This window comes from Papilio polytes, unplaced genomic scaffold (genome assembly GCF_000836215.1).
Source record: "Papilio polytes unplaced genomic scaffold, Ppol_1.0 DF824270.1, whole genome shotgun sequence".
In the NCBI taxonomy this organism is placed as follows: Eukaryota; Metazoa; Arthropoda; class Insecta; order Lepidoptera; family Papilionidae; genus Papilio; species Papilio polytes.
In genome coordinates, this window is record NW_013524934.1 from 737,020 (window position 1) to 750,703 (window position 13,684).

At 37.9% G+C, this 13,684-nt stretch overlaps 1 protein-coding gene across 1 annotated transcript; it reads right to left on the reverse strand.

Moving 5' to 3' along the window:
* Positions 1-524: 524 nt before the first annotated feature.
* LOC106105499 (2-oxoglutarate dehydrogenase, mitochondrial-like) lies at positions 525-9,832 on the reverse strand. Its single transcript, XM_013285851.1, has 22 exons — positions 9,696-9,832; positions 9,283-9,358; positions 8,474-8,596; positions 8,121-8,208; positions 7,750-7,832; positions 7,426-7,582; positions 7,059-7,137; positions 6,721-6,897; positions 6,236-6,384; positions 6,034-6,119; positions 5,691-5,870; positions 5,185-5,365; positions 4,804-5,022; positions 4,214-4,407; positions 3,708-3,836; positions 3,227-3,348; positions 2,993-3,105; positions 2,625-2,812; positions 2,259-2,355; positions 1,951-2,143; positions 1,532-1,828; positions 525-1,188 (listed from the first exon to the last, which is right to left on the reverse strand). Exons 2-22 carry the CDS (start codon positions 9,346-9,348, stop codon positions 1,089-1,091), a joined length of 3,021 nt encoding a protein of 1,006 aa, XP_013141305.1. The 5' UTR covers positions 9,349-9,358; positions 9,696-9,832; the 3' UTR covers positions 525-1,088.
* Positions 9,833-13,684: the final 3,852 nt, after the last annotated feature.

Consider the following 13,684-nt stretch of genomic DNA (forward strand, 5'->3'; position numbering starts at 1 on the left):
CTGAAGAAGGACCCCCTACGGGTTCGAAACTGGTCGGTGCCTACACCGAAAGTTCCCACGTGAGTTTTAGCCGTGTTATAAATAATATAGTCGAAATGTAATTACTTAGGGCGTGTCCCACCAAAATGTAAATTGTCTAATAATCCAATGTGTAAAACTTGTAAACGTCATTTTTAACCTATCCGAGCCTCTATCAGCTAGTGGTGGGACAGGCCCTTATTCTTTTTATTTTGATGTTTGAGAGTTCCATTTTATAGCTATTTTGAAAGCAACATAGTTGCATTGTGATCATATTCATATATTTTAGTAATCAACTATAAATGAATATATATTTTTGATATGCGTTATGCTTTTACACGCAATTTAGTGGCGTATTTCTAACGAGATAAAGTTTATAATTAATTTCAATAATTTAAGCTATACTGGGTTTCGATTGTCGGGTATGCAGTGGAGTTTAGGGTAATTTTTGAGTTTGCATTTTGATCACTGACCTCTATAAATGGACAGGCTACAATATTTTTTTATTTTCGCCATTTTAACGCTGACGATTGGTTACGAGGATTGTAACTGATGATGGAATTAACCAACAGGCACTTTTAAGTCATCGAAGCAATAATAGTCGTTACTCAGCAATGAACTATCCATTTATACAGATCAGTGATTTTAATAATCAGTAAATCAATTACTTTTAAATTCAGTATTTTTACTTGTGTGATAGCAATTTATTGTACTTTTGATATGAGTAATGTTACCTCCCGTATGTTTGTTATAAATGTTATAGATTATTTACGTCTCGCTGTAAGACCATTCCAATAAGTCTTGATTTTGAGAGTTAATTTTCAGCCGAAAGCTCAATGTATATCGTTAAAATGGTTTGTTAGAACATCAATAAGTGGCACAAAGAAATCAATTGTAAAAAAATGCATAAATAAATTTTTCACATTTTATAATTTTGTTTTAATTAACATTCGCAATCAATTTAGTTTCCTTTTGTGACCTTGGAAAAGAAACATGTTTCGCACATCATTTAAATTCGTATCAATTTGACAAAACATCACCAAATACTTTATACAAGCTGTTACATAAGTCTAGATTTTTATAATGGCTTCTTTTAAGGCCTTCAATTCCTTTTGATGCAGCCATTTGATGCCCGTCGCCGACGCAGAACTGGGCGGCCGTGAGATGCATCTGGGAAAATTTGATTCCTTCACAATTTAGATGTTATTTAGCTACATCTTATCATTAATAATAATAATAATAATAATAAATCCTTTATTATTTCACTTTAAAAATATACACATTTCATGAGAGCCTTGGCTCCTGCACTAGGTTCCCCTGTGCTGCAGGAGCCAATCCCTTTCCCCATTTGTGAGTTTCCCCATCATTATACTATCATCTTTTAAATATTTGCAAGATACTGTATAATAGACTTACAAATCTATCAGATAATGCTACTTTTTTGTGACAGAACTACATACATACATCTAGAAAACAATCAGATAAAAAGAACCAAAAAGTGAATGGTACTCACTCAATCTTCTTTCCAAACAAGTTCTCCATCCGGACCTTGCAATAGAGCCAGGGTCCCTGGTTCCTGTGCTCCTCCTGGCAGAACGCCACCTTCGCCTTCGGATAATTGCAGAACTCCTTCAGCACCAGGTCGTAAGGAAACGGATACAGCTGCTCGATCCGGCACATCGCAATCTTATTTTCGAGCTTCTTCTCTTTCCGCAATTCAGAAATCGTGATCGCCACTTTCCCAGAACAGAAGATTAACTTCTTCACGCCGGCCGGATTCTTGGACGCTGGCCCGTCTTCTGGTATTACCCTGTAAAAAGTAACACAAACATATTTCGAGTTTTATATAAACTAAATAGATATAAGAGATAGTTTGTAATTTATTATAAGAACTTGTCTATTGAATTCTATAAGTTCGTTTTAACATCTTACCTGCGGAAGGATGTGCCGGGGTAGAAGTCTTTAAAGGGTGATCTGTAGTAAGGGTGCTTGAGGCCGACCTTAGGCGTAAAGATGATCAATGGCTTGCGGAAGGGCAGTGCGATCTGGCGCCGCATCATGTGGAAGTAGTTCGCTGGGTTGGTCACATTGCATACAATCCAGTTGGCTGACTTCAGCTGTTTTACTGTCGGTAAGCGATATTACTATTATAATCCTACAATGTATTTTTAACCACAACGGTAAGAATTCGACCGGCACTAGTTATGAAATATTGACAAACTCTCTGTAAAGATACTAACAGACCATATCCTTGTCGTCGAGGTCGGGCACCTGGTCCTCGTGGTCATCACACTGAGACAGGTAGCGCTCCACGCGCGCCGACGAGTGCTCTGGACCCTAGGGTTAAACAATATTAGGTACCTCAAAACCAACAAACACATTATCTCCTTATGTCTATTTATACAAGGTGGCAAACAAGTAAGCGGCTTCCTCAGCTAAATTATTGTGATAACCTAGAATGTTTGAGACGCAACGCCTACCTGTAAAGGACAGGGGAGAAGATTGTACAGAAAAAAGGATACTTCCCTTTTCTATATATGCCAACCAAAAATTACCTTTTCCTTCCAATGTCTCTTATCTTGGTATGCAATATGCACGTGTCTTACCGCGCCGTCGATGCCGTGTGGGAGGGCGACAACCAGCGCCGACTGGCAGATCCACTTGCTCTCGCCGTTACAGGTGAATGTATCGAATACGGGCTGCGCCGTGTCCGCGAAGTCGCCGTACTGCGCCTCCCAGATCGAAAGCTGGTGCGGGCTGTAGTACGAGTAACCCGTTTCGAAGCCGAGGATACCTGGCAACAAAAAACAGCGGTTATTGTCAACATTAAGATAAATAATCAAGTTAATTTATAACTTTTGTCTGCTAATACCTGATGTGTGCAATTAAAAATTGAAATTTATAATTTGCCGTCTGTAAGAAGTAATAAATAATAGGAATGTTTATCACATTTTAATCGTATTAGGAAACTAACCAAACTCAGATAGTGAACTGTTGTGCAGCGAATACTTCGCCTGGTCAGGATATAAAGTGTCGAGCACACGGTAGGTGGCGCCATCTACGCCTTGATGGTGATACACGTGATGTCTGCAAATCACACGTCATTATAATCCATCACACGTATTGTTATCTCTTTTATATTTTGTTAGAAAAATGAGATGCGAATATGTTTTTGTTAGATAGTATGAGCAGCGGAATGCGTACGCACCTGTGCGCCATGGTGCCGCGCTCGACGTCCTCGCCGGTAAGCCGCACGTGTATGTGGTCGCGCAGCAGTGAGCCATACGCCAGCGCTTCGCCCATCGCCCAATCTGCGATACCTTCCTTCACCTATGTTCACAACTTAACTAAAGAGACTTATCTAAGAGTACTCTAGGTCAGGGGTGGCGAAACTTTATGCATCAAAGTGCCATATTTGGAAAGAAATGTTTAATACGGTCTTAGACGTGCCATCAAATAATTTTGACTGATTATTATTTCAATTCCATGGTAATGAGATCGCGTTCGCTTTTTATATAATACCTAATCTTCATACTTCATACTTTTCGTAGTGTCTCTATGACCGTGCCCAAATATTGTGTCGTGTGCTATTTATGGCACGCGTCCCAGTGGTTCACCACCCCTGACCTAGGCGTTATACACTGAAACGACACCAATAAGGGACTCTAGACATGTATTTCAATGCATACCATTTTCTCTCGATTTGCTAAAATTCTACCGATTCCTTTATGTGTTTCGAATGCCCACGGCTCCGGCGGCTTGCAGAAGTGATTGGCGATTGTCATGATAGACGTTTCACAAACTCCAGTTGGCGCAACCTGTAAATTTTAGCATTTGATTAAAATTTAATTATCTTTGGCATGGTTTGGAAGAAAGTACTTTAACTATAAGTAAGTAAATTAATTTCTCTTTTATATTCAAATACAATATATTCTCAAAATATGTACTTTAAACAAATACAAACGTTCATCTAAACGATATCTTACTAATATTATAAATGCAAAAGTTTACATGGATGGATGGATGTTTGTTAGAGTTGGTAGCCTAAACGGCTGAACCAATTACGATAAAATTTGGTATAAATGTAGAGGATAGTCCGGAAGAACACATAGTCTACTCACTTTTGTTTTTTTTAATCTCATGAACGGAGTCGCGTGCGAATGCTAGTTTATCTACATTTTTATATCGGTATTACCTTTTTAGGATCCGTCGATTCAAAGAATCCAGTCCAGGGCGTATCGATCCAGTCCATGATGCTAAGCTTGGTGATCTTCTTGGCGAGCTCGAAGTGCTTGTTGAGCGTGTCCGTGTACTCCTTCTCCCACTGCTTGATTTCGGCGTCCGTCACGACACCCTCGGCCTTCACCTTCGCCGCGTACACCTTGTCCACTGGCATAATCAAATTAATCTGACTACTATCCTAATAATACAAAAAGTAAAGGTAAATTGTTCCATCATTTTCACTTATAATCAATAAATGCCTTCTCGCCAATGAAATGGTGTACAAAAATATAAAGACAAATTGTGTACCTCCTTCTTTTGGAAGTATGTCAATGAAGATGTTTATTTCTTTCGGTAATATATCATTTTATAATCATAGTATAGTATAACTAAATTGGAAACTTATTGCAACGTAAATATAAATCCTTCTTTAACTTATGGAAACAATTTGCTGTACGATATTTGAAAGTGAAATTAATTCTTTACACTAAAGGCTTGTAAAATTAAGAGTATTAGAAGCTAATTTATAAAACGGGAGTTAATGGGTATATCATAGTAGAGTACCGGTTGGCATTTGCCTTATCTTCTTATACATGAAGGGTTGCGTGAACATGGGCTCATCCTCCTCGCTGTGGCCGAAGCGGCGGTAACACACCAGATCCAGGATCACGTCCTTCTTGAAGCGGCAGCGATATTTAATGGCCAACATTGCCACGTGCGCCACCGCTTCCGGGTCGTCGCCGTTCACGTGAAATACGGGCGCGTCTACGCACTTCGCAACGTCTGAAAACGTAGATTAATATCATTGAACATCTCAAAAGTTTCCAGTTTTATTATCTATTAAAAATCTAGTGTTCTAATATCCAGTCTAGTGACCACAACAATGATTCTGTTTGCTGTGACTACTTTCACATAAACAAATTTGCTATTGAGTCCAATACGTACCCGTGCAGTAGGGCGAGCTCCTGGCGAACCTGGGGTCTGTGGTATAGCCGATCTGATTGTTGACGACGATGTGAATGGTGCCGTGCGTTGTGAAATTCGGCAGCTGGCCTATGTGCGCCGTCTCGTATACCACGCCCTGACCCGCGAACGCCGCGTCACCATGCATAATTATCGCCATCACCTAAACACAACCGGGATAACAATGTGTTATGAAAAAATAAAGAAGATGGCAAGAGAACGATACTAGTTATGAGGTATGATAGTGGGAGCCGCGGCACTCGCTAGATGATTTAATATAGAAGGCTGCTCTCGACGCTAGTCGAATATAACTGATCTTTTGAATCTTATTGGGCTGACTTTGGGAACTATACCGCTGCGACAAACGCCTCCCTTCGCATCCATTTATGCTCTGCTATACCTAAAATTATGTTAGGCGACTCATGTCATTTCCAAGCTGCTAAGATGACTCCTTTTTCTGTCGTCCACTATTGCTAGATCGCACTTACTTTATCCCCATTTTTGTCTCCAGTCCAGTGCTGCTCGGCGAGTGCCTTGCCCGTTACCACGGGTGTCACCACCTCCAGATGTGAGGGGTTGCAGCTCATGGACACCTTGATGTAGCGGTTCGTGCGCCGGATAAAGCGGTGGATGTACGTGCCAAGATGGTATTTGATATCACCTGAACCCTAAACACAATGTTAATATTTGATTAAAATTACGGTAATAACATAATAGAGTTGCCAGAAGTTATTGATTAATTCTTTTACTTGACCAGAGTTTTGTACACTAGCGCTACAAATATTTATTGGTACACATATATCAAAGTTTATCAAATATTGTCCAACTTACTACTTCTTTGGGCTCCATAGGCCTGAAGTGAGCAAAGATGTCTGTTAGCTGCTTTCGGCACACGTTAATCAATACGTTCAGGCGACCTGTTTAAAATAATTATAGTTTTTAATTTCATACGTCTTACAAGATACAAAACATTACGATAATTTCTCGTGGTTAACGATACGAACGATAGATCTAGAATTAATCTGGATCTAACCTCTATGCGGCATGGCCATTACGATAGACTCGATGCCGAGTTCTGTCGCCGTGTCTACGATCTCCTCCAGCATTACAATCAGGCTCTCTCCGCCTTCCAGACCGAACCGCTTCTCGGCTGGCCATTTTGTCGCGAAATATTTCTCAAGGCTGCGCAAAAAAACGTGTAGGTAATAATATTTACAACGTTAGCATTCTTTCTTCAAACATCCTTCTTCTGTGCGTTTCCACTTTATCTATTGAAGGTAGTCAGCGAATTTACAAACTTTGTTGCATTTGCTTTTTAGCAATCCCGTCCATCGATTGAAATAATCGGTTGATTACAACTGGAAACATGTAATATAAACTAGGGTCTACACAGTGTATTCCAGTGTGCGTTTACATTATCCCAGTTGTAGTATATCGCTGATTTTGAATAGTGAAATGGAATAATGTAATTCGTTCGCACTAATTGGCCGCCTTATACTTAAAGAAGCTGCTGCTTACAAGACAGCCTTAGTGAGTCTGCGCAGTATTAGCTTCTTGTGCTCGGCCGTCTTATCCAGGATGCCGGGCGTCTCGAGGTTCTCGCGCACGAACTGCAAGCTGTCCAAGTCAAGCACGTGCATATACTCCGCGCCTATCGGCCCGCAGTACACCTTCTCCAGGCGACTCTTAATCTCGCTGCAATATGATTAATCCTTATCTTATGCCCAAATATAATAATCGTCCGCATCCTAATATATTTCCAAGATTGTAAGACTATACACTCCAGGTTTTTCAATTAAACCCTATTCTATTTTTTTTTTGGTTTGGCTACATTATTAATCGTAAATCATTGTTACCTCAATGTTAATTCCGTTTCTTTTCCTCCCAAGTAACACATTGGAGGTAGTTCAAACTTCATGTTCATATGTGCGTCAGCTAAAAAACGAAATAACTAAATTAAACGGAAGTTAGTACAAAAATTTGCTTTAATCGCTCATTTACTACTATTGTTATTATATCAGTAAGTTCGAAACATAAATGGGATACTTTTGGAATACTAATCTGTTAATAATCAAATTGAACTGTTCCTTCATCTATCAAGTATTAACGAAACATTTATTATATTTTTTTCCACCGCTCGTATTTTATTTAAGTACCACTGACTCGCCTCACAAGTTCATGATAGTGCCGTAATGGCATTTTAAATATTTAAACAGAACATACTGAGAACAGTCCCCAGCTCTCTAGCTACGAACTTGGCCTCGAAGTTGGATAAGGATTCAGGTATATGCTTCATGCGCTCGTGCTTGGCACGCAGAATCCAGTCCGCCGCTAGGCTCAAGCCTAACGGGTCCGTATGCGCAAGCAGGTGCCCGCGAATCTACAAACATCACATTGACACCATCCATGCCACTACGACTTCGAAATCTTCTGGTATGGTAATGGACCATTTGAGACACCGGCATTCAACGTGTTAACTCATCCTTCAAATGAAAAGTACCTAGTTTATTGTAGTTTATTTTTCAAGCAAGTTATTTAGAAAATCACCTGGAAGCCTCTGATCAAATGTTGTACGGCTAGATGCAGCTTGATTGTGTCTTTTGAATCAGCTTTCTTGCAACTTGTTTCACCTAAACAATTATTTAGATTAAAGTAAAGATCGTAACGTCATCGGTTAGAAGTTTCAATGGATTATCTACATGGTTTTAACACTTAACCAGACTGCGTTACCCATGCGAGTCCTTTAACCACATATTCTTATTTTCTTTTTTTTATACTTAGACGTAACTTTGTTAGAATATTACGAGTAGGAATAATAATAAAAAATACCAAACCACTACATGTTTGCGCGAGCGCCTGCCATAATTTTTATAGCAAAGAGTAATTTCCAAATCGCCAAGACCAAAACATTTACATACCACTTTTTGTTTTAGGTGTGAATTCATCTTCAATATCTTCAATTTTCAATTCGTTCGCGCTAAGGCTTTCGTAAAAACAATCCCATGACTGCAATATTTTTTATTAAATTACAAATTCGTATAACTCTAGTATCAATAATGAAAAAAAAGTAACTAGATATACGAGCATAATTTCTAAAACTTCAATAAACAAATATGAGCAACACGATTGTGGCAAGTTACTCGTATGTAAAGAGGGTTAAGGATTGAAAAAAGTTAAAGACACGGATTCTTTAGCCATTTAAAGTCGAGCTTTATATAACGCCTAATGATGGCTTCGAAGATTCGAGAATTTCATTAAGAGTTTTACTTACGGAATCAACTGGATTTTTCTTCACCCAGTCGACGTACTGCGCCTCAAGAAAGTTTGCATTACAGCCAGACAGGAAAGATTCAGATCGGGACGAACTGACTCTTGTTATAAGGTATCCCTTAATCTAAAATTATACAATTAGCTGTTTCTCGCGTCTAGTCCGAGCAGAAATAAAAATTCTAATAAATATAGCATGCTCCGCGTTTATAACGAAGCTATTTATTGGGGAATTCAAAAACTATTTTGAAATCGACCCCGTAGTTTTTGAATTATTTCAATACATACATATCCTTCCTCTCATAATCATACTTCATACTAATCTTATAAATGCGAATGTTTAGATGGATGGATGGATGGATGGATGGATGTTTGTTAGAGTTTTTAGCCTAAACAGCTGAACGGATTTCATTGAAATTTGGTATAGATGTAGAGGATAGTCTGGAAGAACACATGGGCTACTCACTTTTGTTTTTTTTTAATCCACGCGGACGGAGTCGCGGGCGAAAGCTAGTATCGTATATTCTAAAAAAAAGTTCTACGAAATGGAAAGCAAATTCAAAAGAGAATTTCGGGTTGACTCTTAATATAAAACATCTTAAGTAACTTTTTCAAGTGACTTAGTCCATGGGGAATTAAAAATACTAACTAGTAGGATCTGTTCTTTGCTACGGATTTATATTCCATTGCCTTTCAAGTACATACGCTATGGACAAACACATTTTTGGTACCTTATTTATGGGTCTTTGTAATGATATCTTCAGTTTTTTTGCTATAATCTAGCAGCATTGGATAGATAGAAGATTGACTTACTGCTGGTGCGAAGGAGCATAATAATTTTGTTGTTTTAGCCATGTGAACTGCATTGGCGAGAGACATTGCGTTTCACCTACAAGCATTCTTACTTATAAACTTAGTAATAACATGAAACTCATACTAATATTATAAATGTAAAAGTTTAGATGGATGGATGTTTGTTAGAGTTTGTAGCCTACACTACTGAATAGATGTCAATGAAATTTGGCATACATGTAGAGGATAGTCTGGAAGAACACATAGGCTGTTGGTTTTGGTTTTTTTTAATACCACGCGGACGGAGTCGCGGGCGAAAGAGTAGTACTATGACCAACCATTTAACATAACCGTATATTACTTTCTACAATGATGAATTATTGTGCTAAATAAAAGTTAGGTAACTATAAAGATTTTTTTATAAAAACACTTACCTGTAAATATAACTTTAGACAAAAACGTAGAAAGAATAATCAATTTTTACATTTATTAAATAAATTTATTAAACAAATGTAATAGCAAAAACACAAAAATAAATAAAAAAAATATAAACGGTATTGATTGGCGTTCTTAAGAACTATTTGACAAATTCTGAATTTGAAGTTTGATGTAAAAAAAAATTAAAATGGAAAATACTCTTTATTCTAACAAATACTCTTTAAAAAATCAATCCACCACAAATAAGATTTACAGTCAATTTCCTAAAAAAAACATTGTAAATTGTCTCCTGGTATAATTAATTAATATTTTCTTTCTCCTTGTTTCCTCTTGAATTCGTTCTTGAATGAAACAAAAGCGGTCGCGCCTGCCACTCCCTCACCAGTCGCACTGCAGTTGAACCAGAAGTCAATCCTGCCCTTTGCAAATGGGAAGACATTCGGAAAGTTATCATAGTTGGTTGTTATGTTCAGCAATCTCTGTACACCCTGTGAGGTTAGAAAAATAACATGGTTACAAAGGTAAAGTATATATAGGTAGAGGATTAAGAATGGTCTTACGATAGCTGACTTATTGGGCAAACTATATCGATCATATGACGAAAAGAATTACAAGTACACAAAATCCCATATGTAACTGTTTTCGTCAGATGGTATGTATCTTACGGATCTGACGGGACACTTGTTGAGTCCCAAGTCGGCAGCCACCGCGCCGATGTACGGGTCCTTTGTGAGGAAGTCGCAGACCTTGTGATGAAACTCGATGAACGACCTCTTGTATTGGTTACGTAATTCCTCGAAAAAGTAAATGTGGATCTGCGAATTTGTTACATTTCTTGTTAGGAACGTTGCAACCGGAATAATGACTCATCTGTCGTGACACTGCTATTCTACCAACGTTGAATAATACACATAACATAAATTAAGTTAGTACGTACCGTTACGTTATTTGTCGTGATATATCTAGAGCTGTACTCTATATTTGCGTAGTAATCGCCCTGCCTGGAGTAACGCGTCACGTTCACATAAGCGTACTCTACGTACTTCGGGTTCGAGTAGATCATGTACGCCCTTTCAAAGGTCACTTTTAAGCTCTACAACACAAAATTAAGTTACTTCTAACCGTTTATATCCACTGCCTAAACCATAGAAATATATTTTTTTTATCTTAAGCGGCTGTGTTAGGGACAATTTGCGTTTTTTACAGAATCAGGCACATTTTAAAAAATAAATCTATCAAAAAAAAATTTGTCCAATCGTGATTCTGTTCCACGAGCCTTTAGTTAATGGACTGAAGTAACACATACTAAAATATCACGAATCAAATATTTGTAGAAATCCTGTTCTATGCCTCCAAAAATGCGTAATTTGCCGTAACCGCCCCTTAAGGTGGCAAACGAGCAAGCGGCCAACTGAACCCGCCAAAATGACTAAGTTACCCTTAGCCATCCGCAGTTGCAGATGCGTTGTCTACCCTTAACAACGTAAGAAAAATCCACTTTCCCTTCCCAGGTTTTTTTTATAATAAAAGGGTGGGAAGGAAAAGAGACTAAAGTTCAAAGCCACCAGCACCACTCTCATCAGACGAAACGCGGAATTGCTCCCTCGTCACGCCCGACTTCTGTGTGGTCGTGGTATTGCACCGGGCGAGCCGACCCCATTCGAGCAAACTTTTAGTTACCCATGGCAATGTTCACATGATTAAATTACTTACATGAACGTCACTAATGTATAGAAAGAATATAAAGGAAGCTTTGATAATCTCTGAATACATTTTAGTTACAAGTTCACCAGAAACTGTCCCAAATTTTTAAATAAAAATGTATGAAGTCCGCGTATGGGAAGCAAAAAATGACGGGAAAATACAAAAGGAACAGAGTATTAATGCATTATTAAATGGTCTAGAGAGAGATGTGGACTAATGTAGAATTAATCGACATATACAAGCTAATGATCATTTAATGTATCAAATCATTGGTAGAGAAATTAAGAAGCAAGCCGTTAGAATGGTACGGGCATTTCACGAGTAAAGAATCTCATATTGCAAGGTGAGCTTTTAATATAATTGGTGATAGGTAGAGGTGGGCTTACCCTTAAATACATTAAGTTTCAAAGATACCGCGTTATCTTGTACCGCTACCCATTTCAAAGATAATCGCATTGTAAAACCTACAATCGATTTCATTTAAATACTAGCTTTCGCCCGCGACTCCGTCCGCGTGGAATTAAAAAGAATAAAAGTGAGTAGCCTATGTGCTCTCGTTCTCCCAGACTGTCCTCTACATCTGTACCAAATTACATCGAAATCCGTTCAGCCGTTTAAGCTACAAACTCTAATAAACATCCATCCATCCATTTATACTTTCGCTTTTATAATATTAGTATTAGTATGATTAGGATGTTTACATGCTTCCTTTGACTTGTAATCTTCAAGTTAGAAAACAAAAGAGAGCATATCACGGAAATATATAAAAATATTGTTTTCCTTTTTTTACTATTTTTTCAATTTGAATTTAAGAAAAGCAGGCTTTTAAGAGTTATGATTATCTAAGAGCTCGGCGGACTCCAAATCCGGTAATCATAACGAAGTAACAGCCCGAGGCTCCTGAGGGAGCCTTCGAGGTAAGTTACTCATAAACGAGGTTTAGACTACGCACCATCTGCGCTCGGCCACATCAAGCTCGCTGAAGCTGTAAATGCCTCTTCAAGGCAAACAGTGGGCGGATTGTTGGGTGCATCTCTTCTACAGGGATACGGTAAATATTTTACACGATGCATTTCATATTACTAGTTTTTATAACTAATTATTTTTCGGCTCTTACTGACGTCATACTTTTTTCCGGTGACGGCACCGACCAGTTTTTTAAAGTAGTTAACCAGAATGTTTGAATAATTTTATTACTAGTTCTAATCGACTTCCAAAAGGAGGTGGTTCGCAATTAGAAATAGAAATAATTTACTTAAAACAAAAGAATTACACAATTACAATTATATCAAATTACAATCTGTGTCTGATACGTTTAGTCTGATGATGCCCACACTAGGCAATGCCTGTATCGTTCTGTAATTCGTCTGTATGTTTTTTTGACCGCTCATCCCATGCACTTGGTTGTCCGGTGTTCAAAAAAATAATTATAGGAGACGTTTGGTACGTGGCAATTGATCCCATTTTTTGAAAATCAAAAAGTTTAGTTTTGAGTTAACCGCAATAAAGTGTGTCGAAAATTCTGTTAAAATTAGGACAATTTTGCTTTCAAGGCTTAGGTTACTAAACTATAAGAACATAAAACTAAAAATTATGTATGACAGACTTATACCTTTTTAAATTTGCTGTTTTTTTTTCATTAAAAACGTCATTTAAAGTCTAGCTGTGAATAACCTAAATCGTTTTGATCACTTTTTTATGTTACACCATAGGACTCAAGCAGTCGGTCCGTAGTTGTGAGATAATTTGGTTGCGCATCCCTTTTAACTTTTAGGTCGGCCGACAAATTTCGTGTTATGTACGCACTTCCATGTGTACAGGATTCAAAGTACGACTAAACTATCAGACAATAGTTTAGTCTCCAGTGTGTGGGGCTTTTATAATATTTTTATCAGACATCCAATGGTCACTGTCATCAGGGGAAATGCGGAGTAGTTTCAATGTAATTTAAACACATCTATTTATAAAGTCCATTGAATTTATTGACATTATCAATACAAGATACTGTGTTACAGCGTTCGTACTTAACGAAATAAGTTTAATAGAGTGGTAAAAATATTAAGGAAATTGAGTCATGGGGAGAGAAGTATGATAAGTAGAATTTTACTTATGGTTTTAGAATGTTAATAATAGTTTATATTGGCAACTTAAATAGTGAGTAAGACCTAGAGATAGGTGGATTGCGTGAAAGGTAAAACGAACAAGGGTGTGCAGACTATAGCGTTTCTTAGTACAAAATCATTTATCATAGTTTGATGCTTCAGCCGCTTGTCTTGTTTTT

What these genes read in the sequence shown, in the direction of transcription:
- LOC106105499 (XM_013285851.1), bottom strand. Translation starts at nt 9,348, where the DNA reads ATGTCTCTCGCCAATGCAGTTCACATGGCTAAAACAACAAAATTATTA. An exon ending in ATTTGATCAGAGGCTTCCAG is followed by an intron (nt 7,583 to 7,749) that starts GTGATTTTCTAA and finishes TGATGTTTGTAG; the next exon opens with ATTCGCGGGCACCTGCTTGC. An exon ending in GAAACGGAATTAACATTGAG is followed by an intron (nt 6,898 to 7,058) that starts GTAACAATGATT and finishes ATCATATTGCAG; the next exon opens with CGAGATTAAGAGTCGCCTGG.